At 36.5% G+C, this 27,603-nt stretch overlaps 1 protein-coding gene across 1 annotated transcript in view; it reads left to right on the top strand.

The window, feature by feature from the left end:
- Positions 1-27,603, top strand: part of Tip60 (Histone acetyltransferase Tip60) — a 228,849-nt gene that overhangs the window by 64,591 nt on the left and 136,655 nt on the right. The window contains exons 5-6 of the mRNA XM_090376520.1: positions 6,078-6,143; positions 16,591-16,737. Coding sequence (XP_090232646.1) covers positions 6,078-6,143; positions 16,591-16,737 — 213 coding nt within the window. The remainder of the gene's footprint in view (positions 1-6,077; positions 6,144-16,590; positions 16,738-27,603) is intronic.

Here is a 27,603-nt window from a genome sequence, read left to right as displayed (position 1 = left end):
GACACATTTCAATTGACTGTCCAGTTTTTATCCAAATACGTTTTACCGCTTTTAACCATCTGACTTTTCTGTATACACTCAGTCAGATTTTATCTGACAATGACCATGTGTCTGCTATTTTTAGCTTTTTGAAATCAGTAAACCTTTTTACTGATATTTAAAAAATTGTTACTTGTTTATTGATATTTGTCTTTTACAGTTTATACTTGCTTTTATACCTTGACTTAGTGACCTAATTCATTAGGCCACTGAAAGTTTTATCTTTTTTATGACCAGGTTTTGGCACATTATAGCCTTAGTTGCTAATGCACCAATAAAACCCAACCAACCAATCATGGGTGATGATGAGGTCTAGGATATTCTTTTCTCTAGTACTTTCCCTGATGAGAAATTTTGTGAAAGGATTAGATAAACAAGGTAACGCATTTGCATACTTGAGTAGTGCATTTCCTAATTTAACATTTTCCAAACTTAAGGAAGGAATTTTTGTAGGCCCCCCAAATTAGGAAACTCCTAACTCTTGAAAGACGATGGGTTTGAAAGCCAGTTAAAGGAGATTGATGTGGCAGCTTGGTGGTCATTTAAGGTGTCAGTACGTGGTTTTTTGGGTAATAGGAAAAAAGAACTATGAAATGTTGATGTCTAATTTATTCGAATGCTACAAAAAAAAAAGGCTGTTGAATGTCATTAAAAATTCATTTTCTTCATTTCCATCTCGAATTTTTCCCTGAAAATCTGTGAGATGTGAGTGATGAACAAGGGGAGTGGTTTCGTCAAGATATTTCCACAACGGAAAAGTGGTACCAAGATTGCTGAGATCCTGTAATGATTTTTCCAATCAGCATGTTTGTTTCCTCCAGAATCACATATTTCCCTTGCGAGGTCTATACAAAAAATATTTTTTGTTGGCTAGTGAAAATTTAATATTTAGTCTGATTATGATCACTCCAGAAATGATTATGATCATTTCTGCTTTCCATGTATTGTTCCAGACTTTGTAGTGGACAGATTTATTGGAAGAATTAGATCTACCTAAGCAATATTAGACTATATGTATTGTGTAGGCTTATTTTATTTATTTATTTTTTAAGGTCATAATTACTATTTTTAGTTTGTTCACCATCTGGATCTCAATTAAATGATATTCTTTTTTCTTTTTTGTTTTTTGGTTAGAAAACAGCAGTTTGAGTAGTTTGACTTCTGTTCCAGGGTAAATAATGGAGTCACTGCTTAAAGAAACATTACAGGTTCATCTAGACAAGAATGCAGTAATAATTCAGACACAGCATGGGTTTGTTAAAGGGAAGTCATGTCTGACCAATTAGGTTGGATAATATGACGTGGTCACAAAGGAACTGAAGGCAAAAAAGGGGCGCCTCCGTAGCCAGGTGGGAAGGAGCTGCAGTGCGTAGCACACGCTTCTTGATTAGACCGGGGTTCGAGCCCATCACCACCAAATACGGAGGATGCAGAAAGATCAGGGAATGACCACCGCATATCCTGGAGCAATATGGCCTTAGTTGCTAATGCTCCTAAAAACCAAACAAACAAGAAGGCAAAAAATAATTATGATATCATATACCTGGATTTCAGGAAAGCTTTTGACACTGTTGGGCAGGGAAGACTGTTGTACAAATTGGAGCAGAATGATATTAAGGGTAAGTTGCTACAATGGATAAAAGGATGGTTGAGTGGGAGAAGACAGAGGGTGATAATCAATGGGTGCTGCTCTTCGTGGACTAATTATTAGTGGAGTCCCACAGGATTCGGTGTTGGGTCCACTGTTGTTTTGTATATTTATCAATGATATTGACGAAGGTATATCAGGCTTAGTGTCAAAGTTTGCAGATGATACAAAGGTTGGCATGGTTGTTAATAACAGTAATGACAATATGCTGTTGCAACAGGATCTGGAAAAGTTGGGCAGATGGGCTGAGAAGGGCGCCTCCGTAGCCAGGTGGGAAGGAGCAGCAGTGCGTAGCACATGCTTCTTGATTAGACCGGGGTTCGAGCCCGTCACCACCAAATACGGAGTATGCGGAAAGGTCAAGGAATGACCACCGCATATCCCGGAGCAATATGGCCTTGGTTGCTAATGCTCCTAAAAACCAAATAACAAACAAACAAACAAACAATGGGCTGAGAAGTGGCAACTGAAGTTTAACATTGACAAATGTAAAGTACTGCATATGGGTGGTGTTACACTTAGGTTAGTGGAGAATTAAACCGTTGGGCCCTTTGTTGTTTTGTATATTTATCAATGATATTGATGAAGGTATATGAAACTTAATGTCAAAGTTTGCAGATGATACAAAGGTTGGCAGGGTTGTTAATAACAGTATGCTGTTGCAACGGGATTTGGAAAAGTTGGGCAGATGGGCTGAGAAGTGGCAACTGAAGTTTAACATTGACAAATGTTAAACTTCAGTTGCCACTTCTGCCATTTCATTCTCCACTAACCGTGTTACACTTAGGTTAGTGGAGAATGAAAGAGACCTTGGGGTAGTAGTAGTAGTAGTAGTAGTGGCGGCGTGTGATGCAAGAAAGCAAATGTATGAGCTTATGCAGCATCAGCCAAAAAAAAAAAAAAAAAATCACACCATTCCCTCCAAATGCCTGTCCAGTTCCTCCTTAAATTTATTCAACCTATCAACTTCCACAACGACAGATGGAAGTTTCTTCCAGCAATTAACCACCCACTGGCTAAAGGCAAATTTCCGCACATCTAATCTACATCTGTCTTTTCTTAATTTGAATTTATGCCCCCTTAGGTTCGTAATCTGAACAAGTGGAAGGATCCCATCAGAATTCAGCGTGCTGAACCCATTCAAGGCCTTATACACCTCAATCAGATCACCGCGCAGGTGCCTAGTCTCCAGCCACTGCAATTTGCAGAACTTAAGCCTCTCTTGATAAGAGGATCCCTTCATTCACCTCACCAATCTTGTTGCCCATCTCTGTACACGCTCAAGTAAATCTACATCCTTCCTAAAATGAGGCCTCCAGACCTGTACGCAGTACTCAAGACGTGGCCTGACCATTGCCTTATACAGAGTGACAATCACCTCCTTTTCCCTGCTAGCAAAATTCCTATATATCATTGACAAAACCCCATGACCTGCCCTGGCAGCCTGTCTGCATTGCTCAGAAAACTTCATATCTGCCTGCACAATTACTCCCAGGTCTTTTTCATTTTCTACCAACTTAAGTGTAGTACCACACAGTTGGTACGTTTCTCTGGGGTTACTTCTACCCATATGCAGTACTTTGCATTTGTCAAGGTTAAACTTCAGTTGCCACTTCTTAGCCCATCTGCCCAAATTATCGAGATCCTGTTGCAGTAGCACACTGCCATTACTGTCATTAACAACCCTGCCAACCTTTGTATCATCTGCAAACTTCGACACTAAGCCTGATATACCTTCATCAATATCATTGATAAATATACAAAACAACAGTGGACCTAACACCGAACCCTGTGGGACTCCACTAATAACATTAGTCCAAGAAGAGCAGCACCCATTGATTACCACCCTCTGTCTTCTCGCACTTAACCATCCTTTTATCCATTGTAGCAACTTACCCTTAATACCATTCTGCTCCAATTTGTACAATAGTCTTCCTTGCGCAACAGTGTCAAAAGCTTTCCTGAAATCCAAATATATGATATCAAAATTATTTTTTGCATCCAGTTCCTTTGTAACCACATCATAATATCCTATCAAATTTGTCAGACAAGACTTTCCCTTAACAAATCCATGCTGTGTCTGAATTATTGCTGCAGTCCTGTCTAGATGATCCTGCAATGCATATTTAACCAGTGACTCCATTATTTTACCTGGAACAGAAGTTAAACTAACTGGTCTGTAATTACTCGTGTCACCCTTCAATCCCCCTTTGTGAATTGGGGATACATTTGCACATCTCCAGTCCGTGGGAACCTCCCCTGAGTCCAAGGATGCTCTCATAATTATGGCTAAGGGTTTGCTTAGTTGCTTTGCCGCCTCCTTTAATATAACTGGATAGATCCCATCCACCCCCAGGTGCTTTTCTTACGTTTAACTTCAACAATTTCTCTTCCACTTTGCTCTCAGTTATTACAAAATCATTAAGTATCCTGCTACAATTAGATAACCTTCTGCCATTTTCAAACCTTAATAATTCCTCACGTGTGAATATAGAGGCAAAATACTCATTCAGTTTGTTTGCTATCTGAGCAGGATCATCAACAGTCGAACCATCGATGTCAAGTGGACCGATCAGATTCATCCCCTTCCTTTTAGAGTTTATATAAGAAAAGAAATCCTTGCTGTTTTTCTTAGCATCTTTTGCCAAGGATTTCTCGTAATCTGCCTTCGCCTGCCAAACCTCCTTTGTGACCTGATTACAGATTAACTTATATCTGCCATAGGCTTCTGAGTCGCTTGATAATTTATACGCATCCCATGCATTTTTCTTCTCTGTTAGGAGTCTCATTACTTCATTTAACAACCATTTAGGCCTAAACCTTGAACAATATTTCTTAATGTTGCATGATGACCAAGTGCAAGCTCTGGCGTTGATGTGGGCAGCTGAGAGCCTGATGAGCCCCTCAATTTAGATCTTTCGAGGGCACCCTGTCCTTCAAACTCTCATATAGGCGCATAACAACGCTGAGTTGTCGCCTGATTTCCTTACACTCCTTACATCGTGCACACACAAGACATCCCCCATGGCAATATGATGTTTCGTTCCAGATAGTTCGGCAAACATTTCACAAGCTGCTCATTTTTTTAGGCCGTGATGCGTTGGAGAATCGCCCCCCCCCCTCAGTTCTCCCCCGAGTCACAGCACTCCTGCCACTTTGTGCCCGTTGCTTTGCTGCTCTAGTTTGGGGCATGATATTTTAAATTAATAAGATCAATAAATTAAATTAATTAAATGTCAATACTATGCTATCTAATAGAAACAGTGAAGCGTATTACTGTTTCTATAATTATACGTTAGAGCTACCTAGCTACCTCAATTAAAAATTTGAATTCCCTATCACTATATACAAAAACAATGCCTGCAATATTCGAACGAAATAACGGTTTTATAAAGTATTACGTATATCTACAAAAACTGTTTATATAAATTAAAATAAAAATAACCAGCGTAATTATAACTATAAGACTACGTATTAAGTACAATATAAAATAACAATTATGTAAATAAAAAGCAAACACTTATCGTTTTTTTCGGAGCCTGTAACTCGCAGCTGTATTTTCTAAAGAGAGTCAGCGCCCTCAGGTAATTGTGGAGTCAGATATGAAGTTTTCTGAGCAGTGCAGACAAGCTGCCAGAGCAGGTCATGAGGTCTTGTCAGTGATATACAGGAATTTTGCTAGCAGGGATAAGGAGGTGATTATCCCCTTGTATAAGGAAATGGTCAGGCCACACCTTGAGTACTGTGTACAGATCTGGAAGCCTCATTTTAGGAAGGATGTAGTTGCTGGAACGAGTACAGAGAAAGGCAACAAGACTGGTGAGCGGAACAAAGGGTTGCTCTTACGAAAAAAAGGCTTAAGTTCTGCAAATTGCAGTATCTGGAGACTAGGCACCTGCAAGGTGATCTAATTGATGTGTATAAGGCCTTGAATGGATTGAAGCTCAATGCTGATGGAATTCTTCCTCTTGCTCAGATTACAAATGTGAGGGGGCATAAACTGAAATTGAGGAAAGACAGTTGTTGAATAGGTGTGCAAAAATTTGCCTTTAGCTAGCGGATAGTTGTTTGCTAGAACAAACTTCCATCTGTCATTGTGGAAGTTGATAGCTTAAATAAATCCAAGGAGGAAGTGGAGAAATTTTTGCAGAAAAGGGATGGATGAAGTGGGAAGGTTTTTTTTTTTTTTTTTTTTTTGGTTGATGTTGTATAAGCTTGCTTTCATCATATGCTTTGCATCATATGCCTCTGCTAATGCTAAATGCTAATCTTGTCATAACTGTTATAACCCCCAAATATTCTTTCTTTTGGTATAAATTTTCATTTAATGCATATTATTTATATTCTTGTGGGATTAATTCTGCATTGATATCACTTTGATTTCTTCCAGAATGGTAATGTTCCTCCTAAAAAGACAAACGTTGGGAGGAAAAGAAAATTTGCTGCTATTGATGAGGTATTGCAATTTATCAAATGTTAATAATTATTAATTAATTATTCATAAATGAATGATATTATTGTTATTTTTATTATTATTAATAATAATAACTCTGATTATAACCAGATTCTTTTATGTCTCTTTTTCATTCTTACCAGCCATTCTTAAACATGTTTGTTAAATATAATTAGGTCAAAAATTAGCCTGATTTTGTTTAATAAAGTTACTTTTACTTTATTATTAAATTTTGTGTTTGAAATAGTCCTGAAACAACATTTTTCTGCAGTAGGTTTTTTTTTTTTTCATTTGACCATCAGGAAGAATGCTGTTGTCTCTCCAGTGACGGAAACAACATTGGGGCTTTGGCTTGTAAGAAATGACAACATTTGTCCATATTTGCAACCTAAAGTAACTAATATCTGTTTTTTTTAATTGGATAATATCATTGTGGTGAAAATGTTATTCATTAAAAAACCAAAGTCACTGATGTGACCAGTTTCAAAATTATTTGGTTCCATTATCAGACAGTAGGTAGGCCTATTATTAAATAATTAAACTTCACACCAACCAGTACTTGAAAATATTTTAATACTATAACTAAAAACACTGTATTTACAATAAAATGATTAAAACTAGTTTAAAATATATAAATAAAAACAATTAAAATATGACTGAAAACAGATATTAAAGAATATTAAAAATTAAAATATACTGTAACAACTGTAGCTTTTGTAGACGGCAGTCTCATTTCTCAACAGCCTACATTTTGCTGTATGCCACATCCTTAAATAGCAGGTCCACAGCATTCATCACATGGTTCCCCAGGAATGTGATTGGTATTTCCCATTTGTGCACCAGAACCGGAAATGGCTCAGGAGCGCGCTACCCGAAACCTTTCATCGTGTCCCAAGACAACCATTTCAAAGAGAGGGTGTAAATGTACACCCTTGTCTCTATTAATGGCATTACTGGCTGCCCCAATGTGTAAGCTCTCAAGCCATTTACGGTTCCAGAACCCCAGTGCATGATCTGTGATGACAGCATCCTCTGGGGAGATCTGATGTTGCTTCTCCCAGAAATGCTCTGCCACAGCAGACTTCTGGTAATTTGCAGTCTTTATTGCATTCATGTGTTCCCCCAGCCAGTCCTTAAGTTGCCGCCCCGTCTCTCCCACATAACATACCTCACAATCCGGCCATTTAATTTCATAAACTACCCCGCTGCTGGCTTTTGGATCCAGATGCACAACATCCTTTTCTGGAACCTATTAGTAGCTCTAACTAAGCGGTCATCATCAAAGGGTATCTTAATATGAAATCCCCACGGCACCAAGCCATGTGCTTTACATCGATATGCAAATCGTAAATGCTGTTGCTGTTTGGCCTCCGTCATGCTATACTTCTCAAGTTCACGAATGCGACGTACCACTGAATGGCCATAACTATTAAGGATATCTCTAAATAGGCCTACGAGGCTGGGAAAACTCATATTAAATAATTAAACTTCACACCAACCAGTACTTGAAAATATTTTAATACTGTAACTAAAAACACTGTATTTACAATAAAATGATTAAAACTAGTTTAAAATATTTAAAATATATAAATAAAAACAATTAAAATATGACTAAAAACAGATATTAAAGAATATTAAAAATTAAAATATACCGTAACAACTGTAGATTTCGGAGACGGCAATCTCCTTTCTCAACAGTGTACATTTTGCTGTATTCCACATCCTTAAATAGCAGGTCCACGGCATTCGTCACATGGTTCCCCAGGAATGTGATTGGTATTTCCCACTTGCGTACCAGAACCGGAAATGGCTCGGGAGTGTGCTACCCGAAACCGTTCATCGTGTCCTAAGACAACCGTTTCAAAGAGAGGGTGTAAATGTACACCCTTATCTCTATTAATGGTATTACTGGATGCCCCAATGTGTAAGCTCTCAAGCCATTTATGATTCCAGAACCCTTGTGCATGATCTGTAACGAAAGCATCCTCCGGGGAGATCTGATGTTGCTTCTCCCAGAAATGCTCTGCCACAGCAGACTTCCGGTAATTTGCAGTCTTTATTGGATTCGTGTGTTCCCCCAGCCGTTCCTTAAGTCGCTGCCCTTCTCTCCCACATAACATACCTCACAATCCGGGCATTTAATTTCATAAACTACCCCGCTGCTAGCTTCCTTCAGTATGGGGTCTTTAACTCTTGATATCACTGTGTGCAACCTCTGTCCTCGTAGTTGCACACAGCGTATTTGACACCCTCCGAACTATTCGCGCAATGCGTTCCGTAAGGCCTGGATAGTAATGAATGTATGCAGTGCCCACAGGGGTAGACAGTTCACTACGGGTAGACATCACTCCCCTAATGAATCTGTCTAAGACACTCTGGGGTAACCACATTTCTTAAGGTCTGCTGTGACTGATAATCTCATTATCTTTATCCTCTGAGGTGGTACAGTTGAATCCCACCCTATCAATTAAAGCCTTGACTACACTGTTTTTGTGTTGGCTGGTCTGTGCCGAGTTGTAATGGGTATACTGACCCCGGTACATAGGCTTCCTGAAAACATTTGTCAGAAGCCTAAATCATTCTCTGACCACCAACATCAAGAAATGGTAGGGTTCCTTCTGTCTCCACCTCTGAGGTGAATTGGATAAACAGGGAGAAGCTGTTAAGCACATTGAGTATTTGATCTTCTCTCCCCCCTTCTGAATAATGGTGAATGTGTCATCAACAACAGGGGTTCTGGAACCGTAATCTTTTCCATTTATGTATGGGAAATTCCAAATCCTTAAAGATCCTCGATTCCAATTCTTCCATGGCCAAATTGGCCACAACGGCACTATAAAGCCTTGGAACTCTTACGGAACACTACTACGTATAAAGTAACTCGAAGGAACCCGTTGGTTAGTTTAGAGTGGCAAGTAAATAATCTTATACAGTGTTGGCAAAAGGCAGGATGGATATCGAAGGAGGTTTATTGGTCCTTGCATGCTTCTGGATGCCTTTTTACCTAGATTTTACTGTCTCCCAAAGATACATAAAGTAGGTATACCACTTAGACGAATTGTATCGTTCATCAAGATACTTAGCCAAGCTTGATTGCACCCATAGTAGGACTTTCCACTTTTGTGATTAAGAATAGTAAGGAATTCGTGAGTTTTAAGAAAGATCAGACTATACGAGAAGATGAGATTATGATCTCCTTTGATGTTACATCTTTGTTTACCTGTATTCCGATTAAGTTTGGAGTTCAATGTGTTAGAACAGCATTAGAAAAGGATACATCTTTAAGTACTAGGTCGCTTTTAAGTGTTAATGATATTTGTGATGGTGTGGAATTTTGTTTGTCTAGTACCACCATGGTCTTTCAAGACGTCATGCACAGCAGGTCCATGGCACAGCCATGGGTTCCCCTATTAGCGCCATTGTGGATCTTTAAGGATTTGGAATTTCCCATATATAAATGGAAAAGATATGTTGATGACACATTCACCATTATTCAGAAGGGGAGAGAAGATCAAATACTCAATGTGCTTAACAGCTTCTCCCCGTTTATCCAATTCACCTCAGAGGGGAGGCAGAGGCTCCTACCATTTCTTGACGTGTTGGTGGTCAGAGAAGGATTTAGGCTTAAGACCAATGTTTTTAGGAAGCCTATGTGCCGGGGTCAGTATACCCATTACAACTCGGCACAGACCAGCCAACACAAAAACAGTGTAGTCAAGGCTTTAATTGATAGGGTGGGGTCCCACTGTACCACCTCAGAGGATAAAGATAATGAGATTATCAGAGTCACAGCAGATCTTAAGAAATGTGGTTACCCCCAGAGTGTCTTTGACAGGTTCATTAGGGGAGTGACTACCCGTATTGAACTGTCTACCCCTGTGGGCACTGCATACATTCCTTACTATCCGGGCCTTACGGAATGCATTGTGCGAATAGTTCGGGGGTGTCAAATACGTTGTGTGCAACTACAGGGACGGAGGTTGCACACAGTGATATCAAGAGTTAAAGACCCCATACCGAAGGAAGCCAGCAGCGGGGTGGTTTATGAAATTAAATACCCGGATTATGAGGTATGTTATGTGGGAGAGACGGGGCGGCGACTTAAGGACCGGCTGGGGGAACACATGAAAGCAATAAAGACTGCAAATTACCAGAAGTCTGCTGTGGCAGAGCATTTCTGGGAGAAGCAACAGCAGATCTCCCCGGGGGATGCTGTTATCACAGATAATGCACAGGGGTTCTGGAACCGTAAATGGCTTGAGAGCTTACGCATTGAGACAGCCAGTAATACCATTAATAGAGATAAGGGTGTACATTTACACCCTCTCTTTGAAACGGTTGTCTCGGTACGCGATGAACGGTTTCGGGTAACATGCTCCCGAGCCATTTCTGGTTCTGGTGTGCAAATGGGAAATACCAATCACATTCCTGGGGAACCATGTGACGAATGCCGTGGACCTGCTATTTAAGGATGTAGCATACGGCAAAATGTACGCTGTTGAGAAAGGAGACTGCTGTCTCCGAAAGCTACAGTTGTTACGGTATATTTTAATTTTTAATATTCTTTAATATCTGTTTTCAGTCATATTTTAATTGTTTTTATTTATATATTTTAAATATTTTAAACTAATTTTAATCATTTTATTCTAAATACAGTGTTTTTAGTTACAGTATTAAAATATTTTCAAGTACTGGTTGATGTGAAGTTTAATTATTTAATATGAGTTTTCCCAGCCTCGTAGGCCTATTACCATCGTTCTGTTGAGTGCTGAATGAATGAATTGAATTTAGACAATCAGTTATGTGGTAGATCAGAAGAAAACCTCCAATTGAAAACATAATTTACGTTAATGAGTATCAAACTGCTATTAGGCAAGCCGCATGAGCCCACTATTACAATATGTACTATGTTAACACAGGTCAATCAAGAAAATTGAAAATTTCGTAATACCACACTTTTCTGCATTAGGTTTTTTTAGTTAACCTTCTGGGGGATGCTGTAGTCCCTCCAGTGATGGAGACAGCATTTGGGCTTTGGCTCATTTCTAATGTCTCAACAGTGTCTTGGCACAATATAGCCAAAGCAGCTTTTGCGCCATAAAACCACAAACAACAACAACAGTGTCTTGAGTTTTTAATGGATAACAAACTCACTTAATACATACACCTGATGTTATCCAGTTAAAAACAATATTAGTTACTTTAAGTTGACTGTGTGGACAAATGTAGACAGCACCTCCAGATAGTTGGCTTCAAAAACTTAATACAGAGAAGTGTTGTTTTATGAGGCTATTTCATTTCTGAAATAAACTCTTTCAAAAGAAAATACAACAAAACCAAAATTAGATATAACAGGCGTTGTATTTGAGATATGATATTTATATCATACAAGAGCTGATCAGAAAGTATCAGGACCGAATGCATATTTCTGATAAATTGTCTGTGGGAGTGTTGCTTTGATGAATGTTGCCTGATATATTCTACATATCCAGGTGAATTTACAGTTTTTTCCATTGCCTCAGTTTTGTCATCAGTATTTGAAATTAGTGTATTTTTTGTGATGTGTAACATTTAGTTAACAGATTTGTTAAAGCAAAGTCTAGTAGATAGAATATGTATCTAAGTTTGTTAATTTTTTATTTGTTATTTAAGACTATAATAAGATACAAGTGTAACAATAAAATACCCAGACTGGTGCTGTGGTGGTCATGTTCAATGAGTCTGAAAATAAACAGAAGTGGTATATGTTGCAGTTCAAACTTCCTACAGACATTGTCTAGTAGGCTGACAGGTTGCAAGTAACAACCAGTTTCACTAGTAGTGTTAACATTCTGTGTCACGATTTTGCAATGGGGCAGCGAACAAATATCAAATTTTGCTTTAAACTGGGAAAATCTGCAACAGAAACATGAAATGCTAAATATTTATGGTGATGAAACATTAAGTCATTTTGAATGGTATAAGCAGTTCAAAGACAGACGCAAGGATGTTTGCAATGACCCAAGAAGTAAGCGTCGGTCAACCTCTCAAAATGAGGACAGTTGCAAAAGTTCTGGAAATTGTGGTAAGAGATTGTCATTTGATCCTCAGAATGATGGCTGATGAGTTGGATATGAATAAGGAGTGCATTTGCCAAATTCTATAGGATGATTTGGAAAAAAGGAAGGTCTGTGCAAAATTTGTGCCACAAAGCTTTACGGATGACTAGAAGCAATGAAGAGTGTCATCATATGAAGACTTCACCAGACTTGTGAAGACAATCCTAATTTCCTTGACTTTTGTCACTAGAGATGAGTGTTGGATGTTTCAGTATAACCCAGAGACGAAACATCAGAGCATGCCGTGGACTTCAAAATCATCACCAAGGTCTGAGATGAGGCTGGGTGTGATTCATAAGAAATTTACCTGAAGGGGCGAGAGAGAGTGCCAGGTGCTACATTGCATATATACAGGTGCTTCAAAAACTATTGAAGTGCATTTCCCAAGTGAGGCCACAGTTTCCAGGAGAAAGTTCATTAGCTAGTTCTTGTTGCACAACAATGCCGCTGCCCATTCTGTTCTTGTGAAGACATTTCTGATGAAACATGAAATTATACAGATCAGTCATTCACTCTGTTCTCCCAGTCTAGCACCAGTGGACTTCCTTCTCTTTCCTGCCCTCAAAAGAAAGTGATTTCAGAATGTTAGGACATAAAGAAAAATTAACTGCCGAACTAAACAATTTTTTTGGATACATTTTCTGGCTCTCTGTCATTGCTGTCATTGCTATACTTTGTGTAGTCTTAAATTGTGGGAAATCCATAACAAGTTGTACCTAGGCAGCATAATTACCACCCTAAAAAAGTACCTATGTTGTTATGAATTATAAGTTTCTGTAGATTGTATGCAACTACCAAACTTTTAGGGTACACAAAGGCTGGTTCAGACTGTCTTCTTTACATATCTCTTGCACAGGCAAAATATAGCTTGCGTATTAAGTGTTTATGAATCTATAGCCATAAATTGTTTTAAGAATCAATCTGTCATAGCATTTTTCATTAGAATTGTCTTGCATTCAACATATCTGTTTCTCACATGATCTCCCCCCCCCTGCCTTTAATAGGTTAACCATAATGTACTGCTTTTTAGTGTTTTTTTCTGAGCTTCTACATCCTATTTTACAACTGGATATGAAGAGTGTATTGCAATTGTTTTTATACCCTGGCTAATCTTTTTTTTTTTTTTTTTGGTTTATTATAAGGTTTAGATAAGATTTGATAAAATAAATTATTTGTTCATAAATCTTGGAGGTTTATCTGTAAATTACTACTTGGACACAGCTCTAATTTACAATTGTGCCACATTTTGTCTACCATGTCTGCCATAACAAGTCTTGTTAGTTTCTGGCTCAACTCACATCTTTAATGCAGCAACCGACACATTTATTATTGAAAGTGCATGAATGATGTAATTTTCCCCCCAAAATTTAAGCCTTATATGTGACAATTATTAATAAAGTATGATGTGCTTTTCTACATGTTGTAGTTAGATCAGAACCACCACAAGCTGTGGGCTGGCTGTGGTCTTGGGGAAATATGCATTTACCCCAGACCACAATTTTCCTGTTGCGCGATTGAGCCTGTACACTGCCACAAAAAGTGTACAGTCCATTTTTAGCTGCAGTGCTGTTATGCTGAATGCAATAAAAAAGTTACAGTGAAATTGTGAACTCTTCTGGCTTCAGCCATTCAGAGTGTAAACAGACATTTATTCATGTCATTTTATTGGTAGAGTGCTTATCTTATAAATTAATTGTTATTAATTTCGTCTCTATACTCTACAGTTTTATATATTTATGTAAAAAAATAATAGCAAAATATAAAATAAACATAGCATAAAGATACAGCAAAAATTTTGAATTACGGCAGACTCTTGATTAACCGGGACACTTCAAGACTCCAAATTAAAAAAAAAAAAAAAAAAAATCAACCATAAATCAAAAAATTCAAGTAATAACTAGAATAGGTATAAACAGATATTTTGCAAGTCGTAAATAAGTGACAAGCAGCATTATAAGTCGTCATTGGGAGATTAGTGTACCTATTATCTTGCAATCCTCGCTGTCTTCACACCGCCGCTCAAAAAAAAGCAACCAAATGTTTAGTTTGATTTAGTGTGTCGCATCGATTGTTGTGTTCCGTTGCAAAAGGAAAAATTTTGTTTTAGTTTGTTAAAAGTTCAAGAGGATATAACAAAATATTTCCTTTAAAAAAAAAAAAAAGAAAAAGAAAATATGAAATCCACACAAATATGGATTGGCATTTAAGTATGAGTTGTTAATATAACTAGAATTGGTCCAGTCCTTGATGACTAAATTATTTTTGGGGTGCATTGAACTTGTTGAAATTATTCAAAAGTTTGAAAACGGTGCATCTGTTAAATCTCTAATGAACCATTATAATGTTGGTGACCAAACCATAGGCAACATCGAAAAAATAAAGGGAAGCTATTAGACTTAAAATCGACATCGCAAAAAATAAAAGAAAGCATCGTATTGGACACGCGAGTAAGTTTTTTATCTATCGCCATATTTTTTACGTAGGTTGCCGAACATTTTTCGATACAGTAAAGTCCCCGACTTACGCAAGTACGGTTTTATGTAAATTTTTTTTCACTCAAATTTTTATTTTTTATTTTAGGATTGTAAAATTTAAAACAAACAAAAATAATAAATAAATAAAATAAGCAATCAATAATGACGATCATGGCACGCACAAGTTGCACAAGTGAGATATGGAGTAACAAGCAAAAAAATAGGAAAGAAGAGAAGATTCTTACAATTTATTTATGTTTTTTTTTTATATATATGACTGAAGATTTCAGTGAAGGGGACACTACAATAACGTAAAAACCCACACAATTCCAGCTATCAGTATTATCGCATATGCAATAAGATTGAGTTTACTACCCGTTTATAATTAAATGCACGAACAGAAAAGCCCAGTAACCTGGAAAGTGCAAATTGTTTAATGGCAGTGATGTGTGCTTTAGTAAAATGTGAGTTCGCGTGAGGTGATAATAGTGTGTTTCCCCCTTAACCCCCGAGTGGGTAAAGTACCTGCCCGGCAACCCAAAGGTCGCGGGTTCGATTCCCGCCTCGGGCTTGGATCAAAGTACTGCAAAAACCTTGGGAGGTGCAATATGGCCACAGAAGCCGATGCGCCAACAACTACCAAATCAATCAACCCCCTTAACCCTGTGAAGTTCTTTTCAGAAAATTTTAGTTTCACCATTATCATGGTGCCGACTAAGAGAATAAGTGACAGTGCTACTAGTAAATAAATCAACAAAAGGAAAGCCATCGATTTGGATCAGAAAATTAAACTAATAAGGATGTATGAAAATGGCCAAACATTAACAAGTATCGCGCGGAATTCAGATTTGTCAATAATAATATAGTAGCAATATCTTATTAGTCATTCCCAAATTACGTAAAACTCTACGAAGTAAGAAGTCCTGGAACGTATCTCTTACGTATGTCGGGGACTTTTGTATTTTTGGATTAACTGGGAAATTGATTATCCAGGATTTGTTTTTTACCATCTATCCCGGAAATTCGAGAGTCTACTGTACTTAAACACTATATATATTTTTAGAAAATGTCTAATAATCTGTAGTTGGAATATCAGATAATCCAACACTGCCAGTTTCCTTTGTGTTCTAGAACATTAGACCTCTATGGTTACATAACAGTTAGTCAAATTGATTAATTGATATTGTGTTTTTAATGTGATGTACTGTAAACCCTTGATTTAATGGACTAAAAAAATTTGAATTGTGCTAGAGTGTATTTTGATTGTACCCTTGAGATAGAAAATTGAGAATCGTAAGTTACTGCAGCCAATATAAAGAATCCCAGTTAGCTTATGGATATCTTCATCATCATATCATCAAGTGCTTGTCTGTGCTCTGTTTTTTTATTATAATCTCACAGTGCATCATCATGTTCTCTAAAAAACTGGTAAAAAGAGAAAATATGGGCAGCTGAGTGTTGTGCAGAAATTAAAGTCCTTAGATAAGTTAGATTCTGGTGAGTCTCTTTTCCATGTTTGTGAGAAATGTGGTATTAAAACAAACCTTGTCAGATGTAAAAATCACAGCTAAGGAGTCTGAATAAAGATTTTTCATGATAAATTATATTCTGCTGTGTAACTCATACTGTCAATCAACCAATAAAGTCAAGATAAATAAAAGCTTGTTTTTTATTGTTCTAATGTATACATATGCAGAGTAACTGGTTAAATTTTAAATTATGTGGGATAGAAATAATCTCCGGGAGAACTTTCAATTTTATGGTATTCAGCAGTAACCAGTATCCAGCAGACACCCCTTCCCCAATTAGTCTGTAAAATCAAGCGTTTACTGTATCTTAAATTTTTAATGATTTTTTTTTTTAATATTGGATTATTAGGATTCACAGGACGCTTCTCCCGGTCCACGTACAACAGGTAGTCTAGTATCTCATCATGATGACCTTATAACTCGAATGAAGAACATTGAAATGTTGGAGTTGGGTCGACATAGAATAAGGCCTTGGTACTTTTCTCCATATCCTCAGGTGATCAGTGCATAATATTATTTGCTGTTTAAGTAATTGAAACGTATAAATTACAATAATTGTAACATGTAATTGCATCAACTACATTTTTACATTTTGTAACATGTAATTGCATCAACTACATTCACTTGTTTAGCTGATGCTATACAATTTCAAAAGATATTACCAACTTAGGCAGAACCATCCTAATAATAATTATTGCAGTTATGGTAAGTCTGATGAATTAGTTTGTTAAAAGTTCAAGAGGATACAACAAAATATTTCCTTTAAAAAAAAAAAAAGAAAAAGAAAATATGAAATCCACACAAATATGGATTGGCATTTAAGTATGATTTGTTAATATAACTAGAATTGGTCCAGTCCTTGATGACTAAATTATTTTTGGGGTGCATTGAACTTGTTGCTTTTGAACTGTAAAACCCATAAACATTATATACAAAGCCAGTGGTATCCTTTGATTTAGACTTTCAGCTTCTCATCTTTGAGATCCAGACTGAATTTCTAACAGTAACTTAATCAGAGAATTTTGCTGCAAAATATTGCAGTTAAGTTCTTGGTTTGTATGTACAAGAGAGATAGTTGTTAATATTTTAGATGTGATTCTCTCTCTTCATATTGTTGTGTATCATATTTTTTAATATGTTGTTTATTTGCTTTAATGTTATGCTTCAATTTTGTAGCTCGGAACAATTCTTTACTCTCAGTGCAATGTTCTTCTTGTTATGCCCCAATACAATTCTAGGCTTGTTGCAGCACTTTGGTATGATTCTTATTTTTACTGAAGATAGCTGCACAGTATAGAAAACATTTTCTGTAATTTTTCATTTATAATAATAAAGTTTTCATATATTATACTGTGGTCCTGTAGCTCCAGAAAATTGTACCACTCTCATGGCTGACGGAACAGTGGAAAAAAAAAAAAAAAAAAAATTCTGCGTGAAACAAATGTGGCAATTTTTAGAGATTGAAAATGATCAGATACTGATTTTAGTAGCAGTGCAGAAGAAGTTAGTAAAATTTGCAGAATATCAGTGAGTGAGTAATTTTGCCACTAGAAATGGGAGGGGATTTCAGAAGGTGTGCATATAGATATACAGTAAACCCCTGCTATTCACAGTATCTGTATTCGTGGTTTCGCGTATTCGCGGTCGCTGATTTAATATAAAATGAAACCTAAAAAAATGTGAATTTTAAAGTGCCGTGAACATTTTCCGCCATAAAAAAACATGGGCTTGGCTAAAATTATCTTTCCCAGTCAAAACAGTGCCCAGTGGGTGGTGTGTGGGGGGGGGGGGTTGACAAAATCGCGGCTTGGATGTTTCTCGCTAATCCTTGTTCAGTATGTGTTATGCGCTTGTCATGGAAGGTTTCATCGTTTGCTTTTAATTTATATGCTTAAATTGAATAAATTTATCAATTTATAAATTGATATGCTTACAAAAGTGATAAATCTACCATTTTGTATTGTAAAACAGACCTTTTCGAGTGTGTTAACGGAAGAAAGTGACTTTATTGTGGACAAGTTCTTTCTAACCCATACAAAAATATGGCTACGAATAACAAGGGAAATGTGAAAAGATTGAAGGTGATGACATTAGCGAATAAAATTGAGTTATTAGACAAAATTTCTAATGGTGAAAGTGTCTCCTCAGTGGCAAAACATTATAAAATCAATGAGTCAACGGTACGATCAATCAAAAAACCGGAAGAAAAAATCCGCCGTGTCCGTGAAAACACGCTAATTGCTTCAAAAATTTGCTCTGTAACTCGTGATGTTAAATTAGAAAAAATGGAAAAAGCTTTAAATCTGTGGATAGAAGACCGAACTCAAAATAAAATTCCCTTAAGTTCACTCATCATTCGTGAAAAGGCAAAACTCCTTTATCAACACTTTAGCGAAACTGGTGATAACACTGGTGGGATAAGTTTTTTAGCTAGCAAAGGCACTGGTTTGAAAGATTTGTTTGAAATTTCTAATAAATATTACATTTAATATTAAATTGTTTCTTATTTTTATTTCGATGCCATATGCTTGCATTTCACTATGTGCTGTCTATGTACATAGTCATATTATGAAAGTACATATAATACATATATAGACAAAATTTTAGAATAGTTTTTTTTATATATTTCATACTTCGGAATGGAACCCCTTTATTACTATGGGAGCCATAACTCAGTATTCACGGCATTTCTCAGGAATGTAACCCCCGCGAATAGCAGGGGTTTACTGTATGTTGCATAGTTTGTTTTTAAAAGCATAATTAAAAAAAAAAAAAAAAGAAGAATTAAAGCATCTGAAAAATATAATGCAGTTATAATTTTTAAAATTTGCCCAGAGAGAACAAATAAGGCCCCACAAACTTTATACACTAGCTGGACAGGTTGTCTTTAAATATTGATTCAAGTCTGTTTTAGGAAAAACAGATACAAATATCTGTTTTTTCTTAAAACAAACAAAAACAGCTATTTTTTAACTTGAAACACAAAACAAAACAAAACAGCTGCTTATTTGAAGCATTGAATTATTCAGGAAATATTTTATTCTTTTTAATATTGAACCATGCCTGAGGAAAGATGTACTCTTCTTTTTTAAGCATGGTTGAGAGGAGAGAGAGTAAGTTTACAATAGCTGTAAAGGTAATAATTTGTTCCATTTCCTCAAAAGAAGTGATTGGTGTCAAAAACTTCCATTTGAATCAATTTAAATACTGATTCTCATAAGACTGCTAAGGTGAATAAAGGTGGAATGGTTCAGTATTTCAAATAAAATCCAAGTGCTTTACTGTATTAGATTTCAATCATGGGGATCGTTCTGCTCTACTGAAGACTGGCAGATTGCTCACTGCTTAGACTTGCGCTTATATTCAACTTAGAGAGAAATATTGTTATCCACGGGTTGTCCTAAGTTGTTAATATCTTTTTAAATAGAACAGGTGAATCCATTACACATTTAAAAATTAGAGCACCACCAAGACATTGGTTTTGAAGGTATGGACTTCTCATCAGCTGGCAGGTGGTCTCTATTAGTAAAAATATGACAAACTGTGAATAATATATTTTGTCTAAGTGAACAGCCAAGTGGTGTACAGAAGTTTTGCTTCTGTACATAATAGACACACACAATACATAAAAACCATTATGTGTGTCTATAAGCCCTAGAATTGGGCTTTATTTATCCTTTGCAGGTCAGTGCTTGTTAAAGCATACAAATTTTATTTTATTTCAACTTTTGCATTGAAATATTTGCATTGAATGCAGTCTAGTTCTAGGATTTATAGGTATACATAATGGTTTTAATGCAGTCTAATTCTAGGATTTATATATGACTGCACAAATGCAGTGTAGTTCTAGGATTTATAGGTATACATAATGGTTTTAATGAAGGTTTTACTTCCATACTCCATTGGATTATTCACCTTGACCAAATACATTATTCAAAGTGTGGCATATGTTTGTTAATAGAGAGTACCCATTGGGGTGATACTATACAATTTATAAAGATATTGCCAGCTGGGACAGAACTATGGATAATGGTATTTGTCTTTAAGTTGAACATAAGTCCAAGCCTTAGTACCAAGTACTTGGCCTTGATCTTCAGTGGGACCTGAGTAATCTCACTTTGATTTTTGAACTTCATGATCAAAAATCAAAGTGAGAATTTCTAGGTTTTATAACATTGCAAGGGGGATATTTCATTGAAAATATCCTGCATTGAAATATCTCCCTGAATTTCTATAGTACAACACTTCATAGGACAAACAATTTCTAGGTTTTATAGACAAACATAATGGTTATGTGTTTAAATGTAAGTTACTTCCATACACTACTTGTATGTTCATTTAGACAAAACTCATTATTCACAGTTTGGCATGTGTTTCCTAATAGAGACCACTCATCAGCTGATGAGAAGTTGATAGTTTCAAAACAGGTCTCCTATTAGTGTTTCAGATTTTTAAATGTATGGTGATTCACTTGTTTAGCTGATGCTATACAATTTTAAAAGATATTACCAACTTAGGCAGAACCATCCTAATAATAATAATATTTTCTCTAAGTTGAACATAAGCCGAAGCCGTGGCCCAAATACTTGGTCTCTGTCGTTCAGTGGAGTAGAATGATTCCACTAATCCATGGTCAAAAATCAAAAGCATACAAATTTTATTTGATTTCTACTTCAGCAGTGAAATATCTCCCTGTAATCATTTTGCACAGATCAGTCTCTGTTGACACAGGTTAAGCCTAATCATTGTAAAGTTCTAATTTGTAGAAATGTACCATTGGAAAAAACTATTTAATCCTTTTGTTCATTACAAGTGAAATACCATTTAATAAATAAATCCCTTATGAAAGCTACCCAATGCAGTTGTTACGTCAGTTTGATTTATAATTCAGCAGTGCAATTTGTTCATTAAGACAGAGCTGAAATTTTTTTTTATTTCTAGCAGCAGTTGAATCTACCAGCACGTGTTGACAAATTGGTAGCAAACAAGACTGAGGAAATTGTATGGTGAAGAAGCGGTTAAACCTCTGCTTCTAGTGTGAGAAATGTTAGAAAGAGTCACATTTGCTTGATTTGTGAATGATTCTCAAGGTTTTATGGTTTACAGATAGAAATAATGAAAAAGTTTTTGTGTTGGTATCTGTTGCTACTCTGCCACTCTCTACGTGGTGAAGGTAGCAAAAGCACTGACCCTCAAAACGTTTTTCATGTGCCCTACATCATGTTGTAGAGAAGATAAGGTGTATGTTAGCTGATGTGATTAATTTCATTTTTCTGTCATAAAAGTGTTTCTGAAGTTGCTTTTCCATATGGAATAGTATAAAAACTCGGGATAATGTTGCTATCACCCTCTCCATTTGTCCAGATGGAGTACTTGGCTTGAAGCTGCTACATTCCACCAGCACTGATGTAGTCACTTTTATATTTTCATTTTGATGTGAGTGATGTTCCTTTTACTGCAAGTGCTCAGAATGCAATATCAACTTTAAACATGTTTAAAAATCTAGCTATTGTTCACACTTATTTATCCTTTTAAGCCAGTGATGTAAAAATTCTTGAGATTTGATGAGGCTGATGCTTCTTTCCATGATTCTTGGTTGCTTGGAAACTATTTACAGTAGTCTACAATCAGCAATAGGTGAATGTGGAAATAAATTGCAAGGAAAGATGAAGCAGGCAATTCAATTTCTAATAATCCTTGATTGCAGGAAATATATGGTTGGTCCCAGCAGTTTTCCTTCTAGCCAGTTTCCATTGTCAGCATCATATTACAGACATCTAGTCATATCAGTTCATGTCAATCAAAAATATCTTTCTCTGCTTATAAACTAATTCTCTTGGCTAAAAGACTCAGTTTCACTCTGACAGCTTAAAAATCCATGGTCTGTTATTGTAATGGAAAGATGCAAGTTCATTTTAATTATATGATAAAAGCACACTACTGTTTTTTCATAATTTAGGTTAAATAGCATTTAATTGTTTTCCCTTGCATTCACCATTATGTTCTTCAACTTCTGTTTTAAACATTTTAGTTATCTTTATAAAAATATTTCATTTTTATTATAAGAAAAGATGGAATGGGTAATTTCCAAAAATATAGTTGGTAAAAATTCACTAAGTTATTAAAGCATGTTTTGACAATTTTAAAAAATGCATATAAATCTACTCTACTTATCCCCATGTATATCTGCAAGTAATATGCCACCAACCAGTATTTTCATTGCACAAATTGGAGCAGTATTTTTATGGGTAAGATCTCCATTTACTGGTGATGCAGGTACACAGCCACCAATTCTCCAAATATACAACCAAGAATCTGCTTTTTGTTTGATTTGACTCTTCTCCATCTCACTGTTGTAATATAGTTGGCGACAAAGAGTTTGCCTTTTTATTTTCACAGAAAAAAACGTAATGATACTATGTTAAATTTGGAATTAAAAAAATTTTTTTTTTATTTGGTGAATTTCTGCTTATTTTCATTAATGAATTGGCTGTCGGGTGTGCTGTTGTACTCAGTGCTGCAGAATAGAAACGTACAGTAATTATGTATTTCTGAAGTGCAAAGCTCTTTCAGTAAGATGCCAAAGAAATACAATGTAAAATTTCGTATACACAAGATTTTCCATGTATTGTAAAATCTGAAAAAGTAATACTTGCTTTGTATACCATGTGTAATTGTAATTTTTCAATTTCAAGCAGGGGGAAACACATGTAATGAGACATTTGCAAACAAATAAGCATAATGACAGTGTGCAGTGCATAGAAAGAAATGCAAAAATAAATGTTGCATTTCATGCTGATTATGGTGTCACATATGTCAAATGTTTATTTCCATCATTTGTCATGGAATGTAATCATCCTCTGCGATGTGCTAATCATGCAAGTGCATTTTTCAGAAATGTTTCCAATAGCAAAATAGTGAAAAAATACAGTTGTAGAAGAACAAAATCAACAAGCATTGTTATTGAGTATAGATTAGGAAAGAAGAGGTGATGACTCTGAAAAATGGGCCATTTTTGGCCAATCGAAAGCACCTTGTTCTCAATGCCAGTATTGGAAGATGACTCTGCAGTGTTGCACCCTGCATCAATGCAGGGTGCAACACTGGGCATCTTCTGAACGAGCAAGTGAAATGTCTTCAAAAAACTCATTTGCATTTAGTGCTGATAATTCAGCTGTTAAAAGAGGAGATTGAGCACTTGGTGATAATAGGCTGTCCTTATCATCTTATTAATGTGTATGGTGTAAAGAGAGCTGCATGCCTTCCTGTGAAAGTGGATGAATATTTAGTGAAATTTATTACTATCTAGAAAGAAATGCTAAAAAGAAAGATAGATTTAAACAATTTCAACTGATACATGCTGCTAAAGTGAAAAAAATTTTGAAGCATATGCGTACATGTTGGCCGACCATAGTTAAATGTCTGCCTGTACTGGTAGAACAGTGGCAACCTTTGAGAAATCTGTTTGAAGAGGAAGTTAGAAGTGGTGAGAAAATCATATGATCACTTTTTTTTAGAGTTATTACCAAATTGTAAAGTACATGCAGCAATCACTAGTGTGCAGATAGGAAACTGGATTTGAACATGTGGCACTGGCCCCATGTTCAAATCAAAAGTTCATGATCCAAAAAGTCTTGAAAGAAGACATTGATGAGCTCAAGAAAAGGAACTGTTTAGAATTGCTTTTACCAGACTTCTGGTAAAAGCAATCCTAGACAGGCCAAGCAAGCTGATAATTCTGAGCATGTTATCCTCACTTCATGACTCTCTCTCTCTCCTGGCTTGAATAAAGCAATTTGGTTGTTTCTTTTAAATGTTATGCCATTTGAAATCTGAACATACTGTTCCATCCAACGTACCTCATATCCACATACTGAGGTCATTACTCTTTGATAAGTTGAAGAATATTATTTGCAAATTTATTCTACCAACAGTTTTTCAAATCTTCTACTTCTATTACCCTAGCAGTCTAAACTAGAAGGATGATTCTGACATAGTAATAGACATTTCTACTGCCAAGGTCATATGATGGCCTTAGTTGACAAGTGCACAGGTAAACTTGGAATGTAATAAATTATCCGAAGTTATTTATCTTTGCATTTTAGCAATTCCTCATAGCAATGCTGAGGGTCAGTGAATATCGGGGGGGGGGGGGGTTGTCAAGGAGCTGGGCATATTCTTGCCATGCCTACACTAGCCTTGGATCACATTAGTAAATGCCAATACCAACGGTTCATTTTATATTCCGACTCTCTTAGCATGTTACAGGCTTTAATATCTGTGAGATATAATCCTCATCCAGTGCTGTCTAGTATTCAGCAGAAGATTCACTTCCTCTGTGGACGTGAATATGATATCCGCTTCTGCTGGATTCCCAGCCACATTGGGATTACGGGAAATGGTTTGGCCGACGCCGCAGCCAAATCAGCAATTCCCAATAATAACTGCTGCCTGTCAGTCCCCTATACAGACTACAGGCAAATAATACACGAGAAGATACACTCCCAATGGCAGGATTCGTGGAATAGACAGACTGCGAATAAATTATATCAAATAAAGCCTGTAATTGAACCGTGGCAGTCTAGTCTGCGCAGGAATCGTAAGGAGGAAGTTGTTCTTGCCCGGACCCACATAGGACACAGCCATTTAACTCATTCATTTCTGCTGAGGGCTGATGACCCTCCTATGTGTGTGTCCTGTGGCACAATTTTAACGATTAGACACCTTTTAATTGACTGTCCAGATTTTAGCAGCACCCGTTTTACCGCTTTTAATCATCTGACTGAACCTTATACAGTCAGTCAGATTTTATCTGACAATGACAATGTGTCTGCTGTTTTTAACTATTTTAAATCAATAAAAGTTTTTAATTGTATTTAAAATTTATGTCATTGTTATCTCTTTATTGGTTTATTTTTTATATACGTGTTATTATATACCTGGACATGGTGGCCTAACTAGTTAGGTCACTGAATGTTTTAAGTTTTTATAATATGACCGGTATTTGGCGCATTATAGCCTCAGTTGCTGATGCGCCAATAAAACCCAAACAAACAATCCATGCCTACACCGTATCCAAAATTTTGTTACTTCATACACATCCTCCCCACCTTTTCTTACTACAGAATACATCATGAATAGTCAAACTAATAAATTAAACTTATCAGTGAAAATATCTAACCTTCCCCTAAACGCTTCCTCATTCATTTCACAAATACATGCGGTTTCGGTTCTGACCTCAATGATGTCCATTTCCATTTACAGGCTGCCGAGCCCCATGTACTTTTTCTGACAGAATTCCAGTTATCATTTGATTCAAACACTCTTAATCTCAGTTATCCTAATTATTCACTGTACAGTTCCTTTCACTTCAAAGGTGGTACTTGTATGTAAGTCTGTTCCAATATTCCCTGTTAGAGACTTAGTAATTTGGAATCTCCTTTGGCTTAAAATCTCTATACACCATTCAGAGTCAAATTCATCTGTTGCCTCTATCATTTTCCCAACTCCACTAAACTCTCTGACTTCCTTTCTGTGAAACTTGACTTTCTCCAGTCCAGTTTACCTACCAATGAGGTAATTTTTCTTTAATGTTCACAACTCCAGCTGGCATCTGTTTTCTAGTCACACAGACCCAGCTGGTAGAGATGCAGTCATAATGGTCTCACACAGATTGTTCATTTACCTACCAAACAATGTACTCTTTGATCTTTTTCTCACAAACAACCCTTCTAAGTACATGGTTGAGGTTACCTCAGATCTGAAGAGGTGATGGCCTCTTCTCCAATGGAGCCTTTCTCTCAAGGCTCTTCTCAATCTCGTGTTGTTTGGCATTATAAGAATGCAAAATGGGATGATCTGCATGATTTCTATTCTTTTTTCCCTTGGTTGGATGACAGTTTTAAATCTTCTGATTTCACTGTTTTCCCAGATCCTATCAGTGAAGTTATTCTTGTAGGGATGAAATCCTTTGTTCATCCTTTGTTCAAAAGGTTGTTCAAGATAAGAATGTTGCTTATCTCAGTTGGCATGCATCCAAATCTCCTTCGTCATTTTTTTCTTACAGCAAAGCTCACAACAATTGTAAAGCTGTTATTAATCAGTCCAAACTAGATTTTGAATAGGCTGAGAGTAGAAAGCTTGCTTCTTGTCCAAATGGTAGTTGAGCATTCTGGTCTCTTGCCAAAGCTATTGGTCACAACTTTTACTCATCTCTACTCCCACCTCTGTTACAATCCGATGGTTCTATTGCCACCTCAGCTAAAGATAAAGCCAACCCGCTAGCATCCTACTTTTAGTCTAACCCTTGTATTGGTGATCTTGTTAAATCTCCTCCTACCATTCCTAGTACACATCATCCAGTGCCTCCTGTGGTCTTCCATCAAAAAGATATGATATAAAATTTGTTGATATAAAAGTCCTGATTTGTTGATATAAAAGTCCTGATGATATTTGTCCACTTGTTCTCAAAAGCTATGCTCCTGAGCTTACTCCTATTCTGTGTCCCCCTTTTTTACATTTTCTCATTCCACTGGTGTTTTTCCTACTGCCGTGGAAATTTTCTCCTTTCCATTTATTGTCCCATTGTACTTACCTTTACTCTTTCTAAAGTAATGGAGAAATCCATTAACCACTAACATCTAAACTATTAAGAAACCTACCATCTCATCAGTGATCATCAGAATGGATTCCGTCGGTGGAGATCCACTTGCTTCTGTTACCCATCTGTGGACAAATTCAGTGGAAAAGAGTGGTAAAACTCAAGCAGTTGCTTTTGGCATTTCAAAGGCTTTTGATTGTGTTTGGCATAAAGGTCTTCTAAATAAGCTTCCATCTTATGGTTTGCCAACTGTTTTTGTAATTGGGTATTCAGATTTCTCTCTGACCGCTCACTGCAGTTGATGATGAACAGCTGTCTATCATCTAACTTCTCCACCAATGCTGATGTTCCCCAGGGTTTGTTTCTTTCTCCCACCCTTTTCCTCCTATATATTAATGAACTTCTTCTGTTGTCTGGAAATCCTATCCATAGTTTTGCTGGTGAATAGTACTTTGTATTCCTCCTTCCAGTTTGGGAGATTTTGTCCTGCACAAACAGCATCAACTTCTCAAATATCCACTACCAATTCCTTAAATTCTGATCTCCAGGTAATTTTTCAGTGGACAAAGATGACAGTTAATTTCAATCCTTCTAAAACTCAGTCACATCTTATATCTCACAAAAAGGATCATTCTGCTCCTATATGTATCTTTGACGATGCTCAAATTTCTAGACAAGATCACGCATCTCTATTAAGGATTACCTTAAATTCTAATCTCCCTTGGCATAAGCACATCACAAATATTGCTTCCTCTGTAATAA

The sequence above is a fragment of the Mastigoproctus giganteus genome, chromosome 6, assembly GCF_048544385.1.
Source record: "Mastigoproctus giganteus isolate SK-2022 chromosome 6, ASM4854438v1, whole genome shotgun sequence".
Lineage (NCBI taxonomy): Eukaryota > Metazoa > Arthropoda > Arachnida > Uropygi > Thelyphonidae > Mastigoproctus > Mastigoproctus giganteus.
This window is presented reverse-complemented; position numbering and strand designations above follow the sequence as displayed.